General features: G+C 45.4%; 1 protein-coding gene across 1 annotated transcript in view; it reads left to right on the top strand.

The window, feature by feature from the left end:
• Window positions 1–268: 268 nt before the first annotated feature.
• KDM7A (lysine demethylase 7A) overlaps window positions 269–18,252 on the top strand; it is a gene marked incomplete at both ends in the record, with an annotated part of 76,053 nt that continues 58,069 nt past the window's right edge. Inside the window, one exon of the mRNA XM_084229723.1 lies at window positions 269–453. Within this exon, the coding sequence (XP_084085849.1) occupies window positions 269–453 (185 nt within the window). The remainder of the gene's footprint in view (window positions 454–18,252) is intronic.

Below are 18,252 nucleotides of genomic sequence, written 5' to 3'. Positions count from 1 at the left end.
GCGAGACGCACGGCCCCGCGCCGAGCGCCGGAAGGACGCGCCCCGGCTCGCGCGTCGGGCGCGCGCCGCCTGCCCCCGCCCCGCCCCGCCCCGCCCCCCGCGGCCTCGCGCGCGCGCACTGGGGCGCTTCGCCGCCGCCGCCGTCGCCGCCGCCGGGGCTGCTGCTCCGGCTGCTGCGGGAGGCGGCGCTGGCTGGCGGCGGCGCGGCTCCAGGCGGCGAGCGGGGCCGCGAGCGGGCGGGCGGCGAGCGAGCGTGTGTGTTTTAAAGATGGCCGGAGCGGCGGCGGCGGTGGCCGCGGGGGGCGCCGCCGCGGCCGCCGGGTCGGTGGCGGCGCCGGGCCGGGCCTCGGCGCCCCCGCCGCCCCCGCCGGTGTACTGCGTGTGCCGGCAGCCGTACGACGTGAGCCGCTTCATGATCGAGTGCGACGTCTGCAAGGACTGGTTCCACGGCAGGTAAGGCGCCGCGGCCCCCGCCCGCCCGCCCGCCCGCCCGCCCGCCCGCGCCGGGGCCCCGCGCAGCCCGGCCCGGAGGGGCGCGCGGCGGCGGCTCGCGGCGGCGGCGGGGCCGGCGCTCCCGGCCGGCGAAGAGTCGCCACAACGCACGGGAACAAAGGGGGCGGCCGGGAAGTTGGCCGGGGACGGGGGACGCGGCGGGCGGGCGCCGGCTGGGGCGGCGGGAGCAGCGCGGCCCGGCCCGCCGCCCCGGGTCGCGTCCGCCCCGCCCGCCCGCCGCGGGCTGCGGCTCCGGCTCCGGCTGGGACTCGCCGCCGCCGCCGCTGCCAGCCCCCCTCGGGGCGCCCGCCCGCCGCGGCCCGGGGCTCCCGGAACGCCCGCCCCCCGCCGGCCGTCGCGCCCCCTCGCCCGCGTCCTCAAACTTCCCGGGCGCGGGGCGCGGCGGAGTAAACAGAGCAACAGATGAGGCGCTCGGGGGGTCCGGGGATGCCGGGGGGAAGTTCGGGCCCGGGCTCCCGGGCGGGGCGCTCGGGGGGGCCCGCGGCGCGCCCCCCCCGCGGGGGCGGCGGACGGAGTGGGCGGCGGGCCGGGGCGGGGACCCCCGCGCGCCCCCGGCCCGCGCCGCCCCCGCGCCGCCGCCGCGCAAACTTTACAAAGAGTGAGGTGCCGGGTCCCCCCCGGGGCCGGCGCCCCCCGGCCGGCGCGGGGCTCTCGCGGGCGCCGGCGAACTTGGGCCGGCCCGGGGGGACCGTGGGTCGGGCCCGGCCGCCGCCGGCCGCTCGGGTTTGACGTTTGCGAGCGCCGGGGCCGCCCCCGCCGCCAGGCCGCCGACTCGTGTGTTTTGTAATCAAAGTGTGAGGCTAATAAAGGGCGGCGCCACAGCCTCTTGACTCCGGCGTGGGAGGGATTCGCAGGCATTTAAACAAAGAAACTAGTTGGGGTTGGGCTCCCAAAGTCCTTATTTGGGCGCTGCGGCCCGGCCTGCGGTCACCTTTGGGTGCCGCAGGTTCCCGAGCGCCGGCCGGGGTGGCGTCGGGGCGCGGGGCGCTCCCGGGCGGGAGCTGATCTGGGGACTGGGATGGTGGGACGTGGCCTTTGATTGACAGCAGGACATTTAAATGCAGCCTCCGCTCCCCCTCCCCAATTTTACAGAAACGCTGCCCGACCAGGCCAGATGTCTTCGTCTCCCTCTGCTGGCCCTGGGAGAGAAAGCCTTTGACATGACAGCCTTCTCGCGGCGCGCGGGCTGGGGAGAGTTAGTTTGACTTCGCTTTCCGTCTGCAAGTGCAGCTCGTTCCACTCAGTCAGTTTTCAGGTTGGCCAGTTCGGACGGCAGCCCAGAGCGCAGGACGCACCGCAGTGTTGGGATAAAGGACGGGCAGCCTGCGTCTCCGATAATCCCGAACAGCTTGGTCTATGCTTGGGGAATAGTGTTACAGCCTCGCTACGTGTAATTAAGAATAAATTATCCAGCGTTCTTTTTTTTTTTTTTTTTTTTTTTAACTCACCAACCGAGGTTTTCCTGGAGGTAGATGATAGGTAAAATTAAAGTTTGGAGATACCAAGTCTTGCCGATTCTATTTCTGCATCCGTTGGAGCCCCTAACTACCCTATCAAGGCAGTCAGAATAGATGACCCAGAAATTTAGGTTACATATAGAATAAAACCAGAATTCCGCGTGGTTGTGTAGGTATTTGTTTTTTTATAAAACTGTTTTAGTTGGCTAAGAGATTTGCCCCATTGTGCAGTGTGCAGATTTGGTTAATTTTAGACTAGAATGTTATTTATCTTAATTTAGGTAACTTCACACTATAAGCATGACAAGCTGCCTGTAGTTTATAGAGGAGTTCGTAATTCCCTTCTGTATACAGTTGTAAACAGGGGAGGGTGAAAGGAAGCTAGGAGGGCGCGTGTCAGGAGGCCTCAGTAAGTTATGCTCTGCTTTTGTCACGTAAGTTTCTGTGACTTCTCATCTGTAGCTGTCTCTGAAATACGATTATTTTGAACCTGGGGTTATTTTTGGCTAGTCGTTCTTGGGAATTTAATGGGATTCAGATGTCAAAAGTTAGAAAATGTGATAATGCCCGGCCATGCAAAAGCCGTATTTTATTAGCAAGTTTAATTCTTAGTGAAAGATTGCTAATTTGGGGTCTCTGTGTTTTCACAGGAAAACAATATTTCCTCTAATGTAATCAATATTTCCCCTAATGTTTATTGGCCCATGAAGTGAGTGAGTGGTTTTTTTGAGCACAGCGATATTTTGCTTATGTAATAATTAAACGTCATTTGCTTATGTGAGAACAGGCCCCTCAAGTACTAAGGTCTGTGCCTTTAATCCCCAAGCTCAGCTTGCCAGGGGTGGCCCATCTGTAGAGTACGAAGAGGGAGCAGGGGCGTGTGCGCAAAGAACTGCCTTTACCTGATCATTTTATTTTTTCAAGTCGAAGAATTCTTTAAAGTTAAGGATTCAGTGAATTTCAGTATAAATATGGGTTTACTCTGCCTGGAAATCTGAAAAGCTTTTGTCCTAATTTATCCCGACAGGTTAGAAGGCCTTTCCTTCCCTGATACTTTTCATCCAAGTTTGACGGCCTGGTAGAAGCAGCTTCCTCCCCTTTGAGGCTGCTGAACCGTGGCGCCTTGGATGGTCGGGAACTCCCAGCCTCAGTCTGCCTGAGCTTTTGGTTCCCGCAGTGAGAGGGAAAGAACTCTGCCAGGGCACCGTGTATAATTGGTGCCCTAGGGGAAGTGAGCTGAGGCTTTAACAGGATTTGCCTGGGAAGGTTCCTTCCAACCCAGAGCCGAGTTCTTCCCTCCTCGCTCAGTCAGTGCTGTTCTTGGAAGTGAGACAATAGAGATCTTTCCTGATAGTGCCCACCTGTAATCCCCAGTACGCTCATCTTATCCTAAGCATCCTGCACTGGTGCCCTCATTCAGTGGTATTATAGTGTCTTTTGTCTCTCCGTTGGAATGTAAACAGCTCTGTTTATCAGTCTTTTTAATCGCCTATTCTTTGATTGACAAAAGCAAAATATAGAAAAATAAAAAGTACAGAAAACATGAATATACTGTGCAGGTACTCATATCTTACAGTGATATTTGGACATTTTACTACTTTAGCCTTTTAAGGTATAAGTTTATTTTAAAAACAAAGTTGGAAATTGTTTTATGTATTAGTTACCTAACCTCTTTCATTCATGTATGCTTTTCCCTATATCTTCAATGTGCTTTTGAAAGTATTTTCAGTGAGTGCATCATGTTTAATTTCACTGAAGTACAATACATTTTAAAATCATTTGCCTTGTTTACTGCTTTTTCTTGTATTTTGGAATGGTTGACATTCCTCTAAATGAGTTAAAACATGTAGGACTCACAACTTTAGAAGGATGGTATCAGTACCCAGTGTGTAAGTACTCCAGAAGACATTTCCTTGAAGTAGAAGTATTAGTCATGGGTGCAGATATTTTTAGGCTTCTTGTGCCTACTGCCAGATTGCCCTCCAGAAAGGTTATTGCAGTTTATGCTGCCACCAGCAGCGCCCACTTTCTAGTTCTCTGTATCGCACCAATCTCAGGTATTATTGCCCCTTCCCTAGCCCAGCCAAGCAAAAATTTTGCCAGTCTGTAGCTGTAGTTATGTGAATATTTGCACCGAAATACATACCCAACAGTGTTCATGGTTGCATTATTCATATTATCCCCAAATTGGAACAGCCTGTCAGCAGCAGCAGATAGAAAATGTTGCGGGATGTTTTAAAATGGAATACTACTTGGTGATGAAAGAGCGGCTGCATCAGCATGCATGAGCCATGCGAGTGAATCTCAGAGCAGTGAAGTTGAACAAAAGATCAAATACAGGGGTAATTGGGTCGTAGAAGTCAGACAGGTGTTACCTCTGTGGGGGTATTGATTGAGAGGAAACCCAGCAGCTTCTGAGATCCGGGAACTGTCCCATGTCTTGATGTTAGGTGGTAGTTACAGGAGTGTGTGCAGATGGAAAATTCACTGAGCTGTCTGTGCTCTGATTTCAAAACTTTAATCTTTGAAGTGTGTTTCAATTATTTAAAAGTTTCAAAAATTAAAAAGTTGCCACTTCAGTGGCTGACAGAAGGTATTTTATAATTGTTTTGTTTTTTGTTCCTGACTTTAATAGGATTGCCTCTTGTATTTTATCACTAAGTATGACGCTGGCTGTGGCCCAGAGTTTGCAGTACACCCGGCACTGTTGTCAGTACTAGGAATAGAGCCAGAACGAAACAGAGTCCTTGCCCTCTTACAATTTAAATTGAGCGGGGAAGATAATCAAAAGAATGTTACATGCTATGAAGAAAAATTGTTGGGGGGGAGAGAGAGAGGGGCCTAGGGGTCTACTTTCGTGGGGTGCGGCTGGACGGCCTTGAGGAGGCGGCGTTTGAACACGGCACATTTTGGGTTTTACTCGGAACAAATGGTGTATTTTGAGTGGAGGAGTAAACGATGTGACAACCTTTAAAAAGTTTTCTCTGGCCGCTGCTTGGGGAATAGACTGGAGGGAGGCCAAGAGGACAGGCAGACCAGTAAGGAGGCCGTTGTGATAACCCAGTGAAAGATGGCTGTAAAGGTTCCAGTCCTTTTTTGTAATTTACAAATGTCATACATTAATTTTTATTGCTGTAAAAGATTATTTTTATAATTGTCATTTTGGGACTAGAAAAATTTTCTCTGGAATAATGCTACTGGGTGGGAGATTCTCAGGTACTTGCTCCAGAGTCCTGGGAACTCAGGCACTTACCGAATGCTTCATAGCAAGTGCTCGGCACTATTCTGATTGTGTCAGATGCAGTCATTACCTCTCCTCACCCCACGGTCACCTTGCTGGGTGAGTGGTAGTACTACCCCCATTTTATAGATGAGGAATTCTGAGGGTTAGAGATGACAGTGACTTTCCTGGGTCACAAAGCTAGAAGGTCCCAGCTCTGATGAGCTGGCTCCGGAGCTCCCCCTGTCGGTCCGTAGGGGTTCCTGGGTCTCTTCTTCCTTACCCGCCTCTGCCCTGGGGGGGACAGAGGTGAGCACCGACAGGGCGGTCCAGAGAGATACTTCCGTAAACATTTTACTTTTGTTTTTGTTCTTTATTAAAATTACTGTCTAAGCATCCGTCTGTTAAAAATGATAGTAACTGCCTTGGGAATAATATTTATAAAATATTTACTTAAGTATAGTTTAACTCTGATTTCATTCTTGTTAGAATGGATTTCTTTTGGGGTGTATTGTGGTTTTTAAAATTAGGCATAGGAATTATTTTTAAAATGTGTTTTATGGTTCTCCCTGGTGGCACAAGGGATTAAGTCTCAGCACTGTGAAGCTATGGCAAGCCAGTGCAGCATGAGTTCGATCCCCGGCCAGGGAGCTGACCCACATGGCGCAGCAGCCTCTCCTGTCTCTCCTGCTGCTCCCCTCAGCAGCATATTTCAATAGACCCACCCGTTCTGCTTCCCACTTTGTCTCTGGTGAATCCTCTCATCCCTTCTCCCCCACACACCTCTGGCCTATACCCCAGCTCCTGTATGCATAACTAAAATAAATCTTTTCAAAAATGTGTTTTATATGAACTTTCCCTTAAAGATGAAGTCTTTCAGTGTTTTAACACAGACTTGAACTCAGGATCTTTTTGCTATAACCAATTTTCATAGAATAGGAGTATTGTCTCCATTTTCCCTTATAGGAGTTTTGTATGTATGTACTCAGTTCTGCTGTTTGAATAACATGTGGTGTGGGAGTCTTGCCGCGGGCTGCTTGGAGGCTCTGACGTACGGATCTTTCATCAAGCTTTTTTTCCCCTTAAGCCATCACTTAGGGACAGATTTCTGCCTAGCGGGTACACATAGCCTATGCTCCCAGTTATGAAATTGAGTTTACTGGTCATGGGAGGGGAAGAATGCCTTCATATTTGATGGGGGGGCGGGGGAGAAAGTGGGGAGACCAAGAAGACTAAAACAGGTGTAGAGGAATTTGGTTATAAAGCAGGCTTTGTTGGCCTGAGCAACTTAAACTACAGTAATTGGCACAGCTTTTAACAGTTGGCCAGTGCGGATCTTGCAGCTGGTACCAAGTTTGATTCTTTTTGGAAGTTACATTTTAGTGCTATACTTTTCCGTTAATCACAGTGTGAGTTAATGGTAACTTGTATGAGTTTTTGTATCCGTTGTGTGAGCGCTAGTTCCCCCTATTGGAGAAAGACTTTGGGAAATTCAGATCTGGCAGAAGCTTGTTGCTTCTCGGCCTTCTCAGTGGGCAGCGCTTGGAAATAAGCTAACCACACACACACACACAAGTGCACATCTGTATACTTTTTCTTCTGTTCTCATAATGACACCTTTGATTCTAACCCGACACCCCAGGCTTCTCCTTAACCTTCCTTCTTTCCTTGTAATTTTGTTCCAACAGTGAGAAACCCAGCTGTCATTGTCTATAATGTGTTCATCTGTTTGTTCGATCCTAGTAGCAGTTCTGGAATTGCTAACCCATACCCTTGTAGCAACCACATTTGCTAACTAGATTACAATATTTGTGTATAGTTATTTTTGTGTTTAGCCTGATAGTATCTGTCAAATCACTGTTTTCCAAAGTTATCCCAGCTGAGCTCTTTTCTCCTCTAGTGTGTTGTGTGATTTATTTGTAACACAGTTAAGTTTTTTGTTAGTTTGTGTTAAATTTTGGGTTTTTCCGCACATCCTGGTTTCATTATGTTGGTTTATATTTTGGGTATGTGAAACGTTACCATAGTTCTAAGAAGTCAGAGTTGTGTGAAAATGTGTGCTCAGAAGTATCCTGCTCTCTTACCTGTCCTGCACCCACCTCTCTGCCCACCTTCTGGAAGTAGTCATCTCTTTAGTTTAGCTTGTCTGTCTGGAGTTCTGTCTGTTTTTGTTTTCCCCCAAAATGATCAGGTGCTTGTTTACTTTCGGACAGCTACTTACTCTATATAAGGTAGCATATGACAACTACTCTGCTTTTCTTCACTTACCAGTATATACAGGAAATCATTTCATGTCAGCTCATAGAACTTCTTTCTCTTTTAAGCAGCGGAGTAGCACCCTGTAGTGCCAGGAAGGCACGGAGCAGGTTTTCTATGATCCGGGCAGACGGATAAAGGGGGAGTCCTGGAGCCCTTGGTGGCCTTTTCAGGCTTTTAATGATCTTTCTGCACCATGTGTAGTGAGGCCACCAGGTGCAGGGCGGGCAGGGGGTCAGGGGGCGCTGGCAGGCCTCTTAGCCCCCAGCGTATCTTCACTCTTTCCAGGCTTTCCGGCCTTCTCTCCTGGCCTCCCGGCTGGTCTCCACTGCACTCCACGTGTGGTCTTCTGTGTGGAGCCTCTGCTGCGTCCTTCTGTGATGCTGCCCTTGTGTATGCTCAGTCTCTCAGCTCAGCTGTGCCCACTCACGCACCCACACCCCGTACTCCAGGTGCCGCCGTGAGGCGTGGGTGTAAGACCTGAGATGTTGCTCATTGGTGCTAATGGCGGGAGTGTTCCAGGACAGGGAGTGGGGCAGCCCAGACCCCGCAAACCTGCCTGCTCTAAATAGGTTCTGCCATCCGCCGCATTAACACAAAACATGAGACTTTAATAGGAAGGAACTTTAATACAATTAGGAAACAATACAGGAAAGGCAAAGAATCTAGTTTCTAAATGAAGCACCCAAAGTTCCCCGTCCCCTTGTGGGTAAACGTCCATCCAAATGGGATTGGCCCAGAGCAAGGCCCCAAAGCCTGCCACAAGTCTAAAGCATCTTCCAGTGGGGACCCACAGAAAAGGGTCAGAAACAACCAGACAAGCCCAGAAGGAAAAGAGCAAAATCAACATCAAGATAAAAGCTGCCACTGTCACCTCCCCACGGGTCTCACCCACATCTGTGTCACCCCGTCCACAACCAAAAGACAAGTGCAGTTTCTTCACGTGTCTCTAGGCTCCATGCGCCTCCTCCAGGTCTCCTTCTGGCTCCATCCCCTGCTTCCTTCCTTCCTCAGTCTCCTCTGCAGCCTCTTCTCTCCCTGCTCACATCCACCCTCCCTTGGGTGGGGCAGGGAACCTGGAACCTCCCCCTTTCCTGGGGACCACCCTGTTACAGGAGGATGGAAAAAACCTGCTAACTTCCATTTACCCCACCCACCCCTCTGTGTGGATGTACCCTGCTTTATGCATCCATTCTCTTGTGTGAGCATTTAGGCTGTTTAGTATATTTTGCAGTTACCAGCAGTGATATAATGAAATAACCTGGTGTATGTTGGTGGGGATGTATCTTCAGGTTAGATTGCTGGGAGTAAAATTACTTGGTCAAAAGGTTGTGTGTGTGTTGTTTTGCTAGTGTTACCGTATTTCCCTCCAGAATGGTGGGATCGATTGTGTCCCTACCAGCTGCATGAGGGCGCCTTTCCCCACATCCATGCAGGCAGGATATGCCGTTATGTTTTCATTCTTTGCCATCCCGTGGGTGAAAAATGGTATTCGTGCTTTAATCTGCATTTGTCTAATGGTAATTATGAGTGTGAACAATTTTTCATGCTTGAGGGTTCATTTTTTTTTTTAACTTTTATAATTTATTCTGGTTCTGTCAGAAACAGTTGGTTTGTCTTTTATCCCTCAACTTTACGAGCTCTTTACATTCTAAGGGTGAAGTCCTTTGTGGTGTATATAGAGATTTGCTCCCAGTTTGTGTTGTTTTGTGTGTGTGCATTGATTTTTTTTTTTTACTATGCAAAATTTAAAAAATATATATTTATGTGACTGTGTTAATCAATCCTTTATCAACTTCGGATTTGGAGTCACTATTAGAAAGACATTCTTTCCCCCTGAGGTAAAGGAGAATTTTTACCTATGTTTTCTTTTACTACTTGTATAGTCTTTTTTTTTTTTTTTTACATTTAGAATCTATTTGACCTTTATTCTTATACCTGATTTGAAATCAGGATGTAATTTTATTTTTCTCTAAATTGCTACCCCGTTTTCCCAGCACCCTTTCTTAAAAAGGCATATTTGCCCTAGTGATTTGACACACCACCTCTATCATATGCTGAAACTCTTACATCCCTGGGTCTGTACCTGACTTTTTATTCTATTCCACTGAGCTGTTTTCCCTTCATGTACCAGCACTACACTGTTAATTATGGGGGCTTTCATAATGTGTTTATTGTCTATAGGGCTATTCCCAACTTGGTGCTTGCTTCTTTTCCTGGCTATTCTTGCAGGTTTACTTTTCCATATGAACTTTAGTAGCAACTTGCTAATTTCATAAAAAAGTTTGTTGATATTTTATTGATATTACATTCAATTTATAAATTAACTTAGAACTGACATTTTCATAATGTTGAGTCATTTTAAGAATAGGATTATCTCCTCAGTTCTACTTTTGTGTCTTTCAAATATCTTTATTTTTTTATAGATTTTATGCCTTTGTTAAGTTATTGATACTTAAATTTTTTTTACTATTGTCAATGGGATTTTTCTCATCGATTGGATTGCTTGCTAAGTGTTATGTATATGAACACCTGGTTTATATCCTGTTGGAGGTAATTGTATTGTCAGTTAACTAGAGGTTCTTATCATAGGCAAGTGGAGAGAGTTTTACTATTCCTTTACCTATTCTTATGCTTCTAAAAATTTTATCTAGTTGCACAGGCTTACTCCACTGGTGTAATGTTGAAGATTGAAAGAGATAGTGGATTTCTTTGCTTTGTTCCTGATTTTAGTGGAAATGTCTCTAATGTTTCTTCATTAAATAAGATACTAACATTAGGTCTAATTTACCAATTCCATTGAAACTTTTTTTTTTTTTTTTTTGTGGGACCCTTGCCGGCGGCTGGGGAACGAACCGGTGAACCAGTGCTCAACCACTGTGCCACCAGGGGAGGCCTAACATTTTTTTTTTTTTTTAATCATGAATGGATGTTGAATTTTGTCTTAAGACCTCTACAGCATTATGAAGAAAACTATTGTTTTTTTTCCTTAGATCTATTAATATTCATACAATACATCTTTAACTGTGCTATGAAGAACGGCCTTATGGAAAAATATTCACTACGTGGTTTACTGTTGGATATTTAAGTTGAATTCTGGTGATGCTCTGTACCTAAATTTAAAAATATTCTGTATCTAAATTTAAAAATGCCTGTGATTGATTTTAATATTGAAACAAAATTGACCCAAAAAGATGACATACAGGAAGAAACAAACCCTGAACAAGGAAATGATTATTATAGGACTCTCTAAAGCATTAATGATCCAGGAATTTCTCTAAAGCAGCATTTTCTGATCCCTTTTTTTGTGGTCCCTCAGGGTATAAGGTATTGTGGGAGTGTAACAGGGTGGTCCCCAGGAAAGGGGGAAGTTTCAGGGAACCCATTTAGAATAGGCAGGTTTGCGGGGTTTTGGGCTGCCTCTCTCCCTGCCCTATAACAGGAGTACACTTCTTTTAATTCATCCTTTAAAAAGATAGTGATTATTTTCCTTTTAAAATAGTGGTCAGCAAGCATATGCGGGCTGGTTAGTGGAAATCAGTTGTGTGGCCTCAAGATTCATTTACTAGGTTGGCTGAATTTTGCTAGCTACCCTGGTAATCCTGTCTTTGATTTTAGTTTTTTAAGAGAAAATTTCAAATGTACGCAGATGTAGACAGAATAGAATAATATGCTTCCGGGGTTATCATCATTCCAGTTAAGTAGTTATCAGTGCATGACCAACCTTATTTCATCCTCCCCTTCCTTATACTTGATATTATTTTGAAGCAAATTGTCCTCTTTATGAATATTTCAGCATATCTATCTGTAGCTCTATAAGGTCTCTTTCAGAAACTACTATACCTTTATCACAACCAAAGATAATTGACAGTTTGTTAATATCAAATACTCAGTGTTCAAATTTCTGATGGTCTTATGAATGTCTTAATTTTAGATGTCTTTTTTACTATTTGAATCAAGACGCAGACACGGTCCATACATTTTGGTTAGTTGAGACGTCTTACCCTCAGTGTGTAGCAGTGGATCTCAACTGGTGGGATTTTGTCTCCTTGGGCATACTTGGCACTGACTGAGGGGTGGTGGTGGAGGTGCACTACTGGCATCTGGGAGTGGAAGTCAGGACTGGCACTTAGCATCCTGCCCCAGCAGCCCCTAGGGGAACGGTCAGGTCAGTTGTACAGCTTTTGGAGCAACCTGAAGTATACAGATTTCCCTCATGCCTTTTTCCCTTTGCAGTTTACTTGTTGCATAAAGGAGCTGTTTATCCTTTAGATTTCTTCACTTTTTGGATGTTGCTTATTACATCCCTACAGTGACTTTTATCATTTTCCTCTTTTTCCTGTAAACTGGCAGTTGGAGAGACATAAAGTGTCTGGTTTTTGTGTTGTTTGCTGCTGTTGAATAGTGCCAGTCTCCATTCATTCATTTATGGTTGTAAAATGATGCTATTTTAATTAAAATCGCTAGAATACTTCCTCTGAGAGAACATTTTCTTTCATCTCTTCCTTTGGTTAGCTTATGGTACAGTTTTTATAGGCGAGGCAGAATTAAATGCATGATTCTTTCCCTTTATCACTAGTTTTGAAATTTCTTGGCTTGTTGGTATCAGCTAATACCAAAGAGGCCCTGTCTTTTTAACATGGTCCCTTTGACCACATAATCTGTTATTAAAACCAATTGTGAGAAATTTAAGCAAAAAGAAAGATTCAGAAAATGAAAAGTAAGAAACACCTCTTCCTTTCAAAAATCCTCTTTCCTTTGTGATTAATATGCGGAACAGTTTTGAGTTTCCATCCAAAAGGAAGTTGTCCTACTGTCCGCTCACCTTGCCACTCTCGCTGCACTGTGGACGTGCAGTCAGACCTTCCTACTTGCTACTATGAAGGAGTCTTGGGGTATAAGCTATCTGCAGATTAGAGGAATTTCAGTCTTTTTACTTAATTTCATTTGTCTTGGTCTGACTCATATTCTTCTCTTATGTTTTTCCTATTTCAGTTTTTTTTAAAGGCTGATTTTCTGTGTGCCTGTTTTGAGTCACTTTCCCTTTTTTTGGCCAGCCTGTCCTTATTCTCTGTGTATCAAAGGATCAGCATGTCCTTAGATCCCATGGTAACGGGGAGCAGAGTCCCTTCTGTTTGATTCAGGAACTTCATTTCTTAAAGCTGCTTTTTCAGTCATCCTGATGACAAGGAGTCAGTGCTGAACTCTGCTCCCCAAGTTTTCCTATTCCTGCCTTTCCCTTTGTGGGCTTGTAGGCTGTGGTTGGAGAGCAGATCCCCTGATGTGAACGTGCTTTCTCAGGTTTTTTTTTTTTTTTGTTCTTTTACCCTCTTTTTTTTTTTAAGATGATTTATTTATACAAGAACTGGGGTACAGGCAGATGTGTGGGAGGGTGAGAGGATTCGCTAGAGACAGAGTAGGGAACAGAACAGGCAGACTGACTGAAACATTCTGCTGAGGGGAGCAGCGGGTGAGACAGGAGAGGTCTGCTACATCATGTGGGTTGCTCCCTGGCTGGGGATCTAACTCGTGCTGCAGAGGCTGCGGATTGCCTCATGGTGCTTAACCCCTTGCGCCACCAGGGAGGCCCTCTTTCATCCTCTTTTGGCCTTGGCTGTGCTCTGAAATCTCCCACAGCTTTCACATACCCTGTCCATCAGGATCACCTTGTTGGGGCTTTGCACATCTTGGAGTGTTCCCCAGGAATCCACTGGCCTCCTGCCAATGCAGGGTGTTTGGGGGCCTTACTCCTGGCCCCAGGGCGCTGCTGCATGACTCATACACTAGCCTCACACTCTGAGAGGTTCTTTTGTTTCTTTCAACCAGACAGAGGAAGTCTTAGAACTTTCAGATCAAGTGATGTTAGGCTGTGGGTGGGTGACTTTCCTTTCCATCTGTTCCTTCACAGCAGTGGTGTGTGTTTGTTTTTTTTTTTTTCCTTTATCCCTATCCCATTTCAAGCTTTCATTGACCACCATCATTTTGGTCTGTCATATCTGTATATACACTTTAATGTTTACTATTTTTCTTTAAAGCAATTTTAAATGGATTTAAATTTATTTTTGTCCTAACAGAGGTACCTGTGAATGCATAATATGTTTGCAATACGCATGACATATTTTAATATTTGCAAGAAAAGATATGCTTATTGAGATCAAGTCTTTACCATAAAAAGTTGTACAGGTAAGATTGCCAGAAGGTCATGGTGGTTGATGAAAGGACAATAACAAGTGCAGGGAAAGGACACAGGTTTTTTTTTAATAGAAGCAAAGGATTGAAGAACTTAACCAAGTGAGAATAAAGCAGAGTTTGTCCCATTGGCAGGACAAACTGCTCTGGCCTTCAGTTCCCTTCTAGGTGCTATCTATTACCAGTGATAATGCCATCTGGGAGCTGGGTCCCCTCGGGTCCAGCCCCTCACATGGTGATGACTGTGCTGAGCTTCTCTGGACTTCTCCCTGTTTTAATGGTGCCTGCACGTGTGAGTTCACTGCTCACAAGCTCAGCACATTCCTCACTGGTTATGGCAAGACTGGGTGACTTGAAGATGTCCATTTCCCTGGCAGGCTTCGAGCTGCTTGAAGTCTGTTCCCACATATAAGTAACCCTACACTTCAGAGGGCCTGAACGAGATCAGTAAAAAGTAACTGGAAGGTTTGTACACACCCACTGGAAAGACTGGGTCCTTTAAGTGATTAAAAGTAACATCTGTTTTGTCAAGTGGCGTATATTCTTGAAATAAATGATGCTTTTTATCTTAAGAACTTTTTATTTTAGTTAATGTTTTTGAAGTGCCAGTGCTGTACGCATTCAGCCATTTATAGGTGAGCCACGCTTGCCAAACTTTGTTTCAGTATGCAGAGATCTATTATCAGATTTAGGAAATTTCTGGAAATGTCATTTCAGATAGAAAAGGAAGTTGCTACATCATTGGAAACTATCTTTAGGTGTATTAGCGTCTACCCCTATCATCTCTTCAAGGATGTGGCTTTACCACTTGCCCTACCCCCCATATAATTTTTTTTCTCATAATTTTTCAACTATTAGATAACCGTCATTGAAAAACAAAACAAAACTTTCTTGACCTGACATCCCCCTTTCAGCTGCGGTGCCATTTTTTTGTTCCCTTTATAGCAAATTTCATCAAAAGAATTGTCTGTTTGATTTCTCCAATTCCCCCTTCTTCCCCTTTTTCTAATTGGGTCTCATTCTCTCAAATCCTATCCATTTGGGCTTTCCTCTTTACCACTCCACTGAAACAGTTCATGTCCAAGTTACCAGTGAACTTTTCCTATCTTGCCTTCTAGAAAATTCTCTGCTGGTTTTCCTTTTGCTTCACAGGACTCCTCAGTCATCAATGCAGTGCCTTCTTGTCTCCTTGCTATCCTAACAACAGAGTGCTCCTGGGCTCAGTCTTCAGTACTTCCTTCCTAGCATTTGTCTGACCCATGACTTCAGATTTCATCTGTATGTGAATGATTCCTCCACTTTGTCCTTTGTAGACCGCGCCCGAGTGCTGGTCCTGAGTACGCAATTGCCAGATTAGCGTCTCCACGAGGATGAATGATGGCTGTCTCGTGCTCTCGCGTGTCTAAACCCCTTCCCAGCCAGCCTGCTCCTGCCATAATCTCCGTCTCAGGCAGTGGCAACTCCTTCAAGGCGTTCATGTTTCAAACTTTGGAATCACCTTTGCTTCTTCGCTCTTGATCTGTATTGGATTCTCTAAACTTCTCATCACTTCAGCCTCACTCCCTTTATGGAAATCGAGATGACTGCAGTCGTTTCCTAACTAGTCTCGCTCCTTCTGTTGGCACAGAGGCCAGAGTGGTGATTGTAAAATCAAGTGAGATCATGTAACTTTTGCTTGAAGTCCTCCAAAGAGTCCCATCTCACGCACTAAAGCCTTTCTGTGGACTCAACAGCTTTGCACATGGTCCCTCTGCTCTTGTCTGAGTTATCTCCTGCCTCTGTCCCCTTGCTGACTGCAGCAGCCCTGTTCTTTGTACACGGGTTGCACTTGCCTCGGGCCCTTGTGTTAATTTTACTTCCGCTTAGACTATTCTTTCCTCAGAGACCCCACGGTTTGCTTCCTCTGGTTTTTTTCCCCCCGTTGTCATCCTCTTGGTGAGGCCTTTCTAACTACTCTGATAGAAAGTAGAGGTTCCCCTGTGTTTGAGTACTCTTCTTCCTCCACAGCTCTTATCACCACCAGGCATATTTGACATGTGTGCAGGCTTTGTAGGTGGCCCAGCTGTCTCCACTGGCTATGGTTTCTGTCTCTGTCTCTCTCTGTCTGAAATATTACTTGCTGACAGCAGCTTAGCCGCTTGTACTTGAAGCAGGCTGGGCATGCTGGCGAGTTAATACTGAATTGTATGGGGAATATAACCAAAATGAAAATGCATACATAATGCAAAAATGAAAAATGATGTAAGAATTATATAAAATAAAATAATTTATTAAAAAAAATACTTCCAGGATAGGCCTCCACTATGGTCTACTAAGCGATGGATCAACACCTGGCTTCCTCTTCTCTTGGGTGGGACCACCTTGAAGCCCTTCCACATAGTCTTCCAGATATCCCCAAAGGGGTACATGCTCACTAAGGTCCTCTCTCTGGGATCCCTCCCTTCACACTCTCACTTTTCCATTCCCCCTGCCAATGTTTCCAGGGGTCACCTCCCATGAATGCTCTCAGATTTGTGTCTCATGATCTGTTTGTGGAAGATGCCACTTCTAAACCAGTAGGAAATTATTAATGAGAAGGAAGTTTGTAAATGAGAGATAATTACATCTGAAAGTAGGATTTGGATTCCATTTATCAGAGAGCAGAAGAGATTTTTTTTTTATATGATAGGCATGTTTGTGTTGTGATGCCTGTGTCCTGAGTGTGCTTTCTATGCATATTTATATCTATGCATATATAAGTAGATGCATTGGGAACATGACTCTCACCATGGAATATAAAGGGTGCTGACTTAAAATCTCATCGAATTGTTTTCTGATCTTGCTATCTTGAAAAGATGTTTTGCTTAGAAGTTTATATGTGATATGATTTTAATTTGAAGCTGTTGTTGGTTATCTCTCCCTTTCAATCCCTTTCTGAAAATGCTAGAACATTCCATAGTAGTTAGTAACCTTTAGCATGAGAACAATTGCAATGAGTGTTATTAACACTTCACAGATTTAATTAGCATATAAAAAACCTAGCAACCACTTTGCCATCTTTGGAAAATGATGTGGTCTAGTTAAATAAGATTTTCCTGTAACTATAGAGTCTACTTCTGAAACATAGCAGAGTGTCCTCAGAAAAGTTACTCAGGAGATAAAATTCTTATATAGTAACTATTATTAGAAGGATTTTGACAGCTATATTATCTCTCCTTAAAAGAATCCTGCACTGTTTAATTTTGATGATTAAGTATCACGGACCTGAGTTATTTTCTATACGTGTGGACTCTGTACCATTTGTGCACAGAAATTGCCCCAGGCCAGTGGGCATTTATTGATAGTGTGGCATCTCCTTCCTAGCTATACCTTTTTCCTTGGTCTCTTACCTACTGCCGTTTTTAATTTTTTGGTTTTTTGACTTGATAAAACTCTCAGGATGTTGATGGGGAATGAAACAACAGGTCATCTTAAATTGCCCACTCTGTCCTTGTGATCTGTTGGTGACAACAGGATGATAGGCCAGTGGGACTGAAGTCAAGCTATTTAAAGGAGATTTTGGCAAATATTCAGCTAGGTCTGGCAGGCTGGGTCAGGGTTTTTGAAATCAAAGTACTTGTTGATGCCGGATAGTGGCTTTGAGTTCTTACCCTGGGTGGAAGCTCCGCCTGGCGAGAAAGGGTAGCCTCAGATCCCAGCTAGTCTTGCCCAGAAGACAGTCAGATGGCTGGTGTAACGATAGGGTATGTCTTGCTTCTTGTGGAAATTGTGTTTTCACAAAATTGTCAGCTCTCTAAGTTCGGGTACCAAGTCTTCAGGCTTGAACCTAGAAACTGCCCTACATATACTTGTTTATTATATTGTGATAAGAGAAATCTGAGACAGATTTTCTTTGGTAAATCTCTGGAGGCTAAGCATAGTTTCAAAAGGTTTTAGTATGTAATCAGTTATTGACCGTTTTAGCTCAGTACATTTTTTTTTTTAAGAACTGGGGTACAGGCCAGAGTTGTGGGGGAGTGAGAGGGTTCACCAGAGACAGAGTAGGGAACAGAACAGGCAGATCAACTGAAATACACTGCTGAGGGGAGCAGCGGCCGAGTCAGGACAGGTCTGCTGCACCATGTGGGTTGCTCCCTGGGTGGGGATCGAACTCATGCTGCAGTGGCTATGGCGAGCTTCACAGGTTGCGTCTTAACCCCTTGCGCCACCAGGGAGGCCCAGCTCAGTACATTTGGATGTGTGCAGTTAGTGCTTGGGAAAACTTTCATGAATTTGGTATCCTGTATTGTTAAGGGAGTGATTTTACAGTACACTTGATTCATTGGTACTTTGTACCAATTGTGAAAATGTAAAGCATTATTTAAAAATTTAAACTATAAAATTGTAACAATTGTAATGATAAAAACGTTAATTTATAATAGACTCCTCATAGCTGGTGAGTCAGAAAGTTAACTTTTAGGATAGAAAATAATAGCCTTGGGCTTCCCTGGTGGGGCAGCGGTTGAGCGCTGGGTGTGAAGCCGCCTGCAGCCTCTGCAGCGCGGGTTCTATCTCTGGCTCTGGTGAGAGTCCCACATGGTGCGCAGACCTCTCCTGCGGCGCCCGCTGCTCCCCTCAGCAGTGTACTTCATCACTCTG

This window comes from Talpa europaea (genome assembly GCF_964194135.1).
Source record: "Talpa europaea genome assembly, chromosome: 3".
Lineage (NCBI taxonomy): Eukaryota > Metazoa > Chordata > Mammalia > Eulipotyphla > Talpidae > Talpa > Talpa europaea.
The sequence above is the reverse complement of the archived record's forward strand: the minus strand, read 5'-3'. Positions and strand labels throughout refer to the sequence as shown.